At 41.2% G+C, this 12,406-nt stretch overlaps 1 protein-coding gene across 1 annotated transcript in view; it reads right to left on the minus strand.

The window, feature by feature from the left end:
* The window catches only part of DNAH12 (dynein axonemal heavy chain 12), a 257,076-nt gene that overhangs the window by 44,678 nt on the left and 199,992 nt on the right, over nucleotides 1-12,406 (minus strand). Inside the window, exons 60-63 of the mRNA XM_068253712.1 lie at nucleotides 11,647-11,787; nucleotides 11,407-11,565; nucleotides 1,611-1,755; nucleotides 504-654 (exon numbers count right to left, since the gene is read on the minus strand). Of these exons, the coding sequence (XP_068109813.1) occupies nucleotides 504-654; nucleotides 1,611-1,755; nucleotides 11,407-11,565; nucleotides 11,647-11,787 (596 nt within the window). The remainder of the gene's footprint in view (nucleotides 1-503; nucleotides 655-1,610; nucleotides 1,756-11,406; nucleotides 11,566-11,646; nucleotides 11,788-12,406) is intronic.

A 12,406-nucleotide genomic window follows, 5' to 3' on the forward strand; every position in this document is an offset into this window, starting at 1 on the left:
TAGCTCTGATATTTCTTGATTCCAATCTGGAAGGCGGAAGTATCAGAGTGGAATACCAACACTAATACCAACCCACAATTCTGGAAGTCTTGAGTTACAAGAAATGCCTGGTGAAGTGTTTCATGACCATCTATGAGAAGCAGTAGAGTGTTGTACTATGTTAGCTATCAGTAAAAGCAAGGAGTTGTAAATCAGTATGATACCATTTATTGGCTAACTTAGAGATGAATAAACTGTAAGTTTTCGGCTTATAAAAAGCCTTCGTCGGACTTGGTTCCTGACAAAATCTGAAAAACACAGCTTATATATACTGACACACAGAGGAGAAACATTCTTTAGCAAACATACATAAACATAAATAAATGCAAAATGTTCCTCCTGAAGTAACAGTTAAGGCATCTTATTACATTTATTACATCTATAAAAAAAGGTATGCCACAAGATTATGGAAACGTGTGCCTGGAGTTGCATTTTAATTTTATAATCCATGATGTAATACTTACTTGCCATTGGATCAGCTCCAGGTGATAGAACAAAGATGAGAGGGATGGTAGAATTAGAATCCAAATAACTTTTTGATAAATCAAATGGAGGCGGCTCCACAAATTTCTTCCCGAGTTTATCAGTCACATAATTGGTGATAACTGGGACAATCTAAGTGTTAAATAAATGGAATTTAATTAGTTTCCTGAAAAACAACTGATAGGTGCAGTACAATCATTATAATCAAAGGAAAACTGATACGATACAGACTCTAATTTATAAGGTTATTTTGAAACATATTCCATTGGATCCCTGGATATATCTTTTGGGTAAACCTAAAGAAGGCATGAGGGCTCTTACCCAGAGGATGCTCAATCATGTTTTAACGGCAGCACAAATCTCCTTAGCTGCTTTTTGGAAGAGGAGTTCAGTTTCTAGGGTAGAAGATGTGGTCCACAGGGTACGATGGGTTAAAACTATGGAACACCTGACCACTTTGGTTAATGAAAAAGAAAAAATATTCAAACAAGTTTGTGATTATTGGGATGTGAATTATGAGCTGGAAGGGGAGTGAGATGAGCAACTGGGGGGAAAAAGATGACTTTTCTTACAGGTAGGGATGGTCGGAAATGTCGATTTCCGATTCTGCAGAAATTCCATTTTCCGTCAATGCCGATCACCGATTTCACGGATTTCTGATCGGTTTCCGATTTCCGAGTTCGGATTTCTGAGTAGTGGGTTTTTGGTCATTTTTTGCATTCTCTGATGGGCCAAATACGTCCGAGTTGACTCTGTATTCTCTGATTGGTCCAATGCTTCAGAGTTCTGTGATTCGGCTAAAATTACCGAGTTGTGGTAATGCAGTATTTCTACAGAAATCCGATTTCCGAGTTCCTTTTTTCCGATCGGAAATTCTGAATTTTCAATTCCGCGAAATACGAATGAGCATCCCTACTTACAGGGGATAACTATTGTTATATACTTGGGATCCTACGTGAGGGTTACTGTATACTGTATATATTTGCATCTTCACACGGAATAGCAGGGTGTTTTTCATATCAATTTCTTTTTCCAATCTCAGAAGGTTTTTATGGGATTCTGCATGTTACAGTGAAAACCTTCCTCACCTTGTCTGGTCGCAGACATCGCAGTACGATCATTTTCTGGAGCTCATTCAGCTTTTCATTGAATGGACTGGGTAATGGAACACTGTGTGGCTCTCTGCTGTCATATATAGTGTGCCATTCATTTGGCCTCTGAATAAAATGTTCCCTGGGTGTAGAAACACACAAAGAATTATGGGCACATTCTGGATCATTTATTTTTTTTCCAATATTTATTCAAGCTATTCCACTTTGTATGCAATATAACACAGGTTATAGTAGATTAACATTTTAGTGTAGAATACTAATCCTATAAATTATTTTTTTCCTATGTTGATGTCACTTACCTATGTAAGTAGTAAAAATCTGATGGGTAATTGACTGAATTTGGACTAGCCCATCTCCTCATGGGGATTCTTAGTATTTATTTTATTCTTTACAAAAGTACTCCATAGAAAGTGTCAAAAAAACATGCCTCCTGGCCTCCCTGTTTGCTGTACACTATTCTGGCAGTTGGTCTGGAGTAAATGTGAAAAGGCCGTGTGGAAATTTGGGCGCAGAGTGAAGCTGAATAACAGCACTCCCTGAACTAATTGTTCTCCTAGCATACAGTGGTTTTCAAAAGTATTCGGCCCCCTTGAAGTTTTCCACATTTTATCATATTACTGCCACAAACATGAATCAATTTTATTTGAATTCCACGTGAAAGAGCAATACAAAGTGGTGTACACGTGACAAGTGGAACGAAAATCATACATGATTCCACACATTTTTTACAAATAAATAACTGCAAAGTGGGGTGTGCCTAATTATTCAGCCCCCTTTGGTCTGAGTGCAGTCAGTTGCCCATAGACATTGCCTGATGAGTGCTAATGACTAAATAGAGTGCACCTGTGTGTAATCTAATGTCAGTACAAATACAGCTGCTCTGTGACGGCCTCAGAGGTTGTCTAAGAGAATATTGGGAGCAACAACACCATGAAGTCCAAAGAACACACCAGACAGGTCAGGGATAAAGTTATTGAGAAATGTAAAGCAGGCTGAGGCTACAAAAATATTTACAAAGCCTTGAACACCCCACGAAGCACTGTTCAAGCGATCATTCAGAAATGGAAGGAGTATGGCACAACTGTAAATTTACCAAAACAAGGCCGTCCACCTAAACTCACAGGCCGAACAAGGAGAGCGCTGATCAGAAATGCAGTTAAGAGGCCCATGGTGACTCTGGACGAGCTGCAGAGATCTACAGCTCAGGTGAGGGAATCTGTCCATAGGACAACTATTAGTCGTGCACTGCACAAAGTTGGCCTTTATGGAAGAGTGGCAAGAAGAAAGCCATTGTTAACAGAAAAGCATAAGAAGTCCTGTTTGCAGTTTGCCACAAGCCATGTGGGGGACACAGTAAACATGTGGAAGAAGGTGCTCTGGTCAGATGAGACCAAAATGGAACTTTTTGGCCAAAATGCAAAACGCTATGTATGGTGGAAAACTAACACTACACATCACTCTGAACACTATCCCCACTGTCAAATATGGTGGTGGCAGCATCATGCCCTGTGGGGTGCTTCTCTTCAGCAGGTACAGGGAAACTGGTCAGAGTTGATGGGAAGATGGATGGAGCCAAATACAGGGCAATCTTGGAAGAAAAGGAAGAAAACCTTTTGGAGTCTGCAGAAGACTTAAGACGGGCGGAGGTTCAACTTCCAGCAGGACAACGACCCTAAACGTAAAGGCAGGGCAACAATGCAATGGTTTAAAACAAAACATATCAACAGCTCATCTCTCGCTCTAATGTCTGCTAAATGTGATGTTGTGTTCTTGTTATATGGTATGCCTTTATTAAGCCTGGGAGGTGTATGGTTCACCGGACACGGAGATCTTGCTATATGCACGCTATAACAATTAAGATATGTTCATGGAACGTTAAAGGTTTGAGGTCCCCCATTAAGAGAGGCAAAGTTTTAAGACACCTTAAGAAGCTTAGAGTAGATGTGGCATTGCTGCAGGAGACACACCTTCGGGCTGAAGAATTTAAATTTATGCAAAAAGGGTGGGTGGCACACTCTCTAGGCTCAGCAGCAGTTGGGAAGAAAGCGGGAACCTTGATTCTAATAAGTAAAACTATTAAAGGGAAAGTGGAACTAATACACTCTGATTCACAGGGGCGCAGTGTAGCGGTGAGGATACACCTCACAGGAGAACATCTCACTATATATAATATCTATGGTCCCAACGAGGGTAAAACTAAATTTTATAGATCCTTGACAAAGAAACTATCACGAGAAAATCCTGACAAATTGATTCTAGGGGGAGACTGGAATGAGGTGATGAATGTTCAGGAAGACACAAAAGTTGACGGCGGAGGAAAAGGAGGAGGGGTGGAGGGCCGACAAATCTTAATAATTTTGCTCAAGAACTTAAACTAACTGACACTTGGAGATTCCTCCATCCTTGTGACAAGGAATATTCTTTTTACTCGCCCCCTCACTCCTCCTTCTTGCGCATTGATTATGTTTTTATGGGCCAAAACCTGATCCCCAAATTGCAATCAGCAAAGATCCATGATATAATGATATCAGACCATGCACCAATCACAATGCAAATGTTAACTCAAACTCCTCGAGGCTCTGATATTTTGTGGCGGTTTCCCTCGTATGTTTATGGAGATGACGAATTCCACCTGCTACTGCAAAACTGGTGGGAGGAATTTAGCTATGACAATGCACCTCATTCCAGTGAACCCTTTCTCTTTTGGGACACCGCCAAAGCGGTGCTCAGGGGAAGAATCCTAGCCCATGTTTCCCATAAAAAAAAACAGGTCCATAAAACCTATATGGAAGCAGTGTCTCAGGTGCGTGAGGCATATCAAAAGTATCTGGTATCCCCAGACCCCCTTGCTAAAGCGGACTGGCTCAGAAAGCAAACAGAGGTAAATAAATGGTGTACACTTAGAGAAATGCAAACTCTATCGAACAGACGTCACTTCTTTTTTAAGTATGGGAACAAATCTGGAAGACTGATCGCTGCAATTGCCAGAGGGTCCGCTGAATATGATCATATCCTGCTGATACGAGATAAAACAGGATCCTTGATCCACGTTCCGAGAGAAATCACTAGCACGCTTTGAGATTACTATGAATCCATATATGCAAGGCCCCGGGATTGCAGCGACCAGACCGCCACTAAATGGTTAGACGAAGCCAAACTAAATAAAATTAGTCCTCAGGACCTGGAAGAACTAAATGCACACATAACCCCTGAAGAGGTCATTGGTATCATCAAAACACTTTCCAACCATAAAACACCAGGCCCTGACGGGCTCCCAGCAGAATTCTACAAAATCTTAAAAACAGAAGCAGCCCCTACCCTAGCCCGTTTATACAATACAATTTTACAGGGGGAAGGTTTTCTGAAAACCGCCAATGAAGTATACATCAAACTCATACTCAAGAAAGGTAAGGATCCGCTTTCCCCGGATTCTTATAGGCCAATCTCCTTAATTAACCAGGACATAAAAATTCTAACTAAGCTAATGGCAACTAGATTATCCATAATAATTCCTAAACTCATTCATCCCAACCAGGTGGGATTCATTAGGGGACACTCGGCGGTGGCCAATGTTAGGAAGGTCCTTGCAACACTGGAGCACGTCAGAGCATATCCAAAAACATACAAAAATGCTGCCTTGCTCACTCTTGACGCCGAAAAGGCATTTGATGCTGTACATTGGACTTGGATGACTCTGACGCTAACCAAAATGGGATTTTCGGGGGCCTTCCTGAACTTGGTTACTAAAATATACTCTGATCCTAAAGCGAGAATTCATCTACCGGGATTCATATCTACCCCTTTTAACATATATAGAGGGACCCGCCAGGGATGCCCCCTCTCGCCCTTATTATTCGACATCGCGCTAGAACCCCTGGCCAGATTGCTCAATAAAGCCAACCCAGGTATAGTTATAAATGGCAAACGCGTTACACAAGCGTTATTTGCAGATGATGTCATCTTGTTTTTAAGCGAACCCCTCACACAAGTACCGACCCTCCTAGATATAATTCGCCAAGTTGGATCCGTCTCAGGATATAAAATAAACACCTCCAAGAGTGAACTGATGCCTCTCACAAGACTTGGAATGCCGCCACAAGGGAACAAATTAAAAGTCCATGTCACTAAGGGCCCAATCACTTACCTGGGTATTAAAATATCACCTGACCCTCAATCTCTCTATCACTTAAATATCACCCCCCTTGTGAAAAAGGTCATTAATCAGATTAGGGGATGGGCTAATCTACCCCTCAATTTGATGGGCCAAGCTGCCCTCTTGAAGATGGTAAGCTTTGGCAAGCTACTCTACCCTATGCAAGTGCTACCTCTACTTTTCAAACATCAGGACATTCAACAGCTTAACAAGAACTTTTCTCAATTTCTATGGAAGAATAAGAGCCAGAATCCGTTTGGGTAAGCTATGTCTGCCTAGAGATGCGGGGGGACTGGGGATACCAGATATCAGACGATACAACATCGCCTGCCTATCTAGACACGTACGAGATTGGATCTCGAACACTTCCATTTTTTCTAACTCTGCCCTAGAAAGTGCCATAGCAGATCCCTGGTCCTTAGCTGGCCTGCTACATGCCTCATGGCCTCAAATTCCTCCACGAATAAGACACAGCATCTTAATGAGAGATACTATTCTCACATGGAAGGAGCTACGTAAAATGCACCACTTACCCTGGAGAGTATCCAAATATACTACACTATGGGGGTCTCCGGGGTTCGAAGCGGGCATGCAACATAACACTTCGTTAAAATGGGAGGAAAAGGGTCTAGTGAGATTAGGCCAAATGCTAAATTTAGATTCTCATACTTGGAGATCCTTCTCCGAAATTAGAAGTATATACCAAATCCCTCGCTCAGACTTCCTGCTGTATGCGCAGATTCGCTCTTATGTCTCATCACAAATAAGCAAAATCTCCTCTATAGCGAATATATCTTTATTTGATACGTTTATTAAGCCCCAAGGAGACACCTTATCGCTCTCAGCCATACAACGCAAACTTCTCCTTCTACAAACCAACCAACAGGCTAAATAAAACCTCCACTGCTGGAATAAGCATTTCCCTGAAACACAGTTAGAAGAACGTATTATTGAAGGTAACAATAAGCTAAGAAGTCTTATCAGCAATGAAACCTGGAAAGAATCTCATCTATTATTTATCCATCGAGCCAAATTTGCCTTCGACATCAAATATAAAACACCTCCAGTGGGATATACGCCATGCTGCCCTAAATGCAAATCACCTCAAGCAGATCTTACGCATTGTATTTGGCTATGTCCCAAAGTACAGAAATACTGGTCCTCAGCTATGAACTTCATCAATCGTATGTGTCACAAACAACTTAAGTTGGACCCCATGTTTTGCCTCTTTCACCATTCTGCTTCAACCCCGGATACTCCCGATAAGACTAAAATCCCATCAGACCTAGCTCACATCTGTGTTGCGGCTACGCGAAAGACTATATTTAACAGGTGGATATATCCGTCTATGCCTACAACATGGGACCTCAAAGCCGAACTAACTGAACTTTTTGCCATGGCCAAAATTGATACTCTGATGCACAAGGACAAGTGCTCCAAAAAGTTCTTCAAACGCTGGAAACCTTTTATTATATACACCTTCTCTAGAACAGAAATTGTGGCCTTAATGGAACCCTTTAAGTACACGGCATGGTACGCCACTGAGGACCTCCTAGGCACTTTAGGCAAACTAGCACTGCCTGCTAGATCGGACTTGAACACAACTCGCTAAGACTCCTCTAGCGCCCATGCCGGGGACATGGGGCTAACTCCATCTTGGAAGTGAGAGATGAGCATGTATGGGAGGTTGGGAGGGAATTAGTTAGGTGGGGAGAAGGAGGGAAAGGGGGGGGGGGAGGACCTGTTCCTATAGTAGTCTAAGTGGTACTCAAATATCGAAAATCTGTCTCTGTATACTCGACAGTAGTTCATATCTGACAAGTGTTTTAACTATTGTGGCCTAAAAGGCAAACTCATACTGTCATTTCTTCTCTAAAAATTGTCTTGTAAAAAAGTTACAAAAATTCAATAAAATATGTTTTTAAAAAAAAACAAACATATCCATGTGTTAGAATGACCCAGTCAAAGTCCAGATCTAAATCCAATCGAGAATCTGTGGCAAGATCTGAAAACTGCTGTTCACAAACACAGTCCATCTAATCTGACTGAGCTGGAGCTGTTTTGCAAAGAAGAATGGGCAAGGGTTTCAGTCTCTAGATGTGCAAAGCTGGTAGAGACATACCCTAAAAGACTGGCAGCTGTAATTGCAGCAAAAGGTGGTTCTACAAAGTATTGACTCAGGGGACCGAATAATTACGCACACCCCACTTTGCAGTTTTTTGGGTCTTTTTAAATGTTTGGAATCATGTATGATTTTCATTCCACTTGTCACATGTACACCACTTTGTATTAGTCTTTCACGTGGAATTCCAATAAAATTGATTTATGTCTGTGGCAGTAATATGACAAAATGTGGAAAACTTCAATACTTTTGCAAACCACCGTTTATTGCCCTAATGTAGCCTTATGCCCAAATTTCCCCAAAGCCTTTCTTTCCATAATTCAGGCTTGGAAGAAGTGCCGGTTGTCGAGAAAGGCTATCAGGCTCCTTGTGCCCGCACCCACTGCACTGACCAGCAACGTTCTCATGGTATGCGATGCTTCTTTTATAATCTTTCTACTGAATATCAGCTGGTTTAAATAAACAAGCAACAGCAAGCGACAGTGGCAGGTATGCTTCTTTCATTCATTTTTTGCTAATAATTCAGGTTCTGATTATTGCCAGCATCAGAATGACACTGTTTTTGTTTTTTTGTTTTCTTTTTTCAAACTCAGCGCACATATGATCTCAACTATTTGCATAACAGCTTATTTGCCGCACACTTGAGCTGAGAGGTGCTGTCATCATAGTTTGTAATACAGTATACCTCTTTCTAAAATTAATCTTTATTAACACCGTTATAACGCAGTGGTACGAACACCTCTCATCCCTTCACTTAAGATAGCATAGCCTTAGGCAACTCCTCACTATAATATAGCATATCCATCTCCATACCTCCATCTAACATACTGCACACTCATACACATAACTCCCACACACATCTACGACATTCATCACATCCCAACCGTCTCCACTATTATACAACATATCCATCTCCCCTCTCTCATCTAACATCCTTCACACTCATACCTTCAACTCCCACATACGTCTACCACATTCATCACCCGTTCCCTGTTTTATGCGCCTTCCCACTTATCTACCAAAGCTATACCTCAGATCACTCGATCTATTAAACCCTGCCCCTCTAAGTGGACTCTTCAAGATTTTTAACAAGATGGTTCCATATGTTTTCGCCACAGTCATACAATGTGTTCATCCTGTTGATCCATTCAATCAATGTTGGCGGTGTAGAGCTTTTCCAGCCTGAGGCTATCACAGATCTGGCTACGGCTGTTCCAATTTCTTTTATAAGACAGCAACCTATGCCGTCATATTTATCAGCAAAACTGAGGACAGCCTCCAATGCTGATAGCTTAAAACGTTCTTTCAACAAAATGCTCGAAAAATCTATTATTTCCTGCCAAAAAGGTTCAATTACAGGACAGAACCACCACATGTACATATCTGTACCTCCTCCCTGGCCACATCTCCAGCATTTAGCCCCCCCGGGTATATTGACAACGTATAGGTGTTACGTACCATCTAGCAATGGCTTTAAACTGGACAAGCTGTAGCCCAGGATCCTGGACTTTCCAGTTATTTAACCATATCGTGGGCCATTTTTCTTTAAGGAGTGGATCAAGTTCCCTCTCCCATTTGGCACAGTAGGAAGGGGGAGGAAGAGTGCAACATGCCGTATACCTAACAAAGTCATAAAGTTTTGACAGTTTTTTTTCCAAATCTATATTTAAAAATAGATGTTTTTCAAAAATGTTTAGTTCTCTCCTCACAGGTCCCTTATTAAACTCCATTTTCTGTTAATAATTACAGGCTTGTATTAGTCCCCATGTATTCCCCTGTTTTGTTATCTCCACAAGCCCGGTAATCCCTAAGGTCCTATCACCCTTTAAGTTAATAATGCGGGTTACCAAACTTAGTTTATTTTTATAGAACCATTTGTTCTGCATACCAGGGGGGAAGTCTGGGTTCTCCCTTAATGATGTAATTGGAGAAATTCCTGTATTTTTCTAGAGATTATCCAATAAAGAGCTTTTAAGGTTGGTTTGGTTAAAGGATGGCTAGATATTTGGAGAAGTCTATAAATGTTCCCCGGGATCCATGTAAAGACTGTATCAAAGTTGCACTCCTCCCCCTCCAACCATGGCCATACCTTTGATGAGTTTTTAGATGTAAAGGCCCCTGAGAGTTCCCTCTTTAAGTCCAGCATCCTGGCCAGCTGTACGCTCAAATAGTAATTCTTAATGTTTGGTGCTGCCAATCACACCGCCTCTCTATCCCTTGTAAGGAGCCTGTAATTAAGCCTGCATTTGCAGTTACGCCAGATAAAATACTGAAAGATCTTTTCCCAATTTCTCAGCCAGGCACTGGGAAGGGTCACAGGGAGATTCCGTATCAAAAATAGCAGTTTTGGAAGTATCATCATTTTAATTATGTCTACTCTTCCTAAAACATTAAAACATGGTCGATCCCATGCTTGAAGTTTCTTTTTACAGTCTTTCATAATTGGGGGAAAATTGGCATTAAAAAGACTTGCAGGGTCACTAGTAAGCTTGATGCATAGATATTTTGTCCCCTGATTGTTCCACCTAAAGTCATTATACTGCTTAATGACACTGTTTTTAACCATAATTCAAGCAATAGCTATTGCCAGCACCAGAATTACACTGTTTTTTTTATTATGCTGTTTTTATCATAATTGAAGCACTGGCTATTGCCAGCGCCAAATTTACACAGTGAGGGCCACTATATGTGTAATTCACAATGCGGCTTGTCAGCACCCAAATCCTCCGCCTCGCACCGAAATTGAGTGTTTGAGTTGGACGGGGCTACTGCAATCCAGTAAGTGCTTTTGAAAATAAAACCTGAGAATACCCCAACAGGGGATGGATTAGTCCAAAACCTGTCAGATTTTTGCTACCTACTGTGAGCAGTACAGGAGAAAAAGTAATTTATAGAGCATTTTACTCTGGCAGAAATGTACTTCTTATAAGTATGTGTTTACTTGTATTTTTTATTTTACAATTTTTCGTGATGGTGGTCCTTTAAAGGATACATTAGCCCAAACGAAAAAGGTAAAAACGGGGGGAGTAAGCATGTGTAGTGGGCTCTCCTTATGCTCACCGCTTGCCCCGTTCTCCACCCGTACCCTCTGTTACTGTGTACCAAGCCTCCAAAGCTACTTCCTGGTCAGTGGGTCGTGAAGACTGCGCAGGTGCTGCCCAGTGACACAAGTCCTTGATCACACACCCACGGCAGGGAGCGATCTGTGCGTGTGCACTACGTACTTGTGAAGTTGTGCACAGTAACAGAGCACTTTGCAAGGCAGCGCCTACTCAGTCTTCACCGACCCTCCCGACCAGGAAGTAGGTTCGGAGGGTCGGTACACGGTAGCGGAGGGCACCGGAGGAGAACGGGGCGAGCGGTGGGCATAAGGAGAGCCCACTACACAGCCCACTTTTCGACCCTTCTATCTGAAAAGAAATTGTATGGTGTGTACCAGGCATAAAATGTTTAGGATCCTTTGTATAATTCTTAATCCGTTTAGTCAAAATTCTTACCTCAAACCTTTGAAGGAGCGCAAATCACTAGCACGACAAATCTCATCCCAGCTTTTATCAGGGAGCCAAGATGGAGCTGGGTTTGCCACATTGTTCTGAAGTCCCACTCCTCCAGTCAGCAAGAACATGAATTCCTGCAGCTCAATCTCCTTCCTGGCCCTGAAATGACAAGTAAAGGATGGTCAGCTATCCAGACAAGATAAACAGAGACAACTAATATTCCACAGAAGGGGAACTTACATGAGGAGGTTGCAGCACAGCAAAAAGGAAAACAGCAGCTTGTCTTTTTCAAACAGGGAACGACACACATTGCAGTATAAATTATAAGTGAAGTGATCATTCAGGTATCGGAGACGTTTCTCCAAGATTTTGGATTTGTTGCTAAAAGATATAATCATGCAGATTAATTAAAAGTGCCTACAGTACAACGAAAAATCCCTACTGAGAAACTCTCATGAAAAGAATTAATCCTCATCTGTAAAACAAAAGCATTTATTGAATATTGTATAAAATATTATATGTATAATGTGATATATAGTTCATTGCAATCAAAGCCTGAAAAGTAATTTGTATATTTTCTTCAGTAGTGATGCGGATTAGTAAATCCCATGGTTTATATTACATGTATCCATATGCTACATCAATACAACCAAAGCACAACACAAAAGTCACTGCTTTGAGCTTTCTGATGAAAGAGCTGGAGGCTGACAATCAGCAAAATCATAATGTGTTGTGTGTTATATTTACACCAGAATGAACACTCAAACTTTTGTGTAGAATGTCAAAACAACATTTCAATATGTATACTCATTTTAGAAAAAAAAACATCTATATCCTTGGGTTGTTTAATGATATTGGTACTCTGTGCATTATTTGCCACAGGTAACGTTGGTTTCTGAATGGACGTCTGTACTATAATTTACTAAAATGTAAATCTTAAAAGGGTTTCCTTAAAAAAAGAAAAGAATGAGAACTCTTTGAAACATTAAGTCATTGCCAG

This window comes from Hyperolius riggenbachi, chromosome 9, assembly GCF_040937935.1.
Source record: "Hyperolius riggenbachi isolate aHypRig1 chromosome 9, aHypRig1.pri, whole genome shotgun sequence".
In the NCBI taxonomy this organism is placed as follows: Eukaryota; Metazoa; Chordata; class Amphibia; order Anura; family Hyperoliidae; genus Hyperolius; species Hyperolius riggenbachi.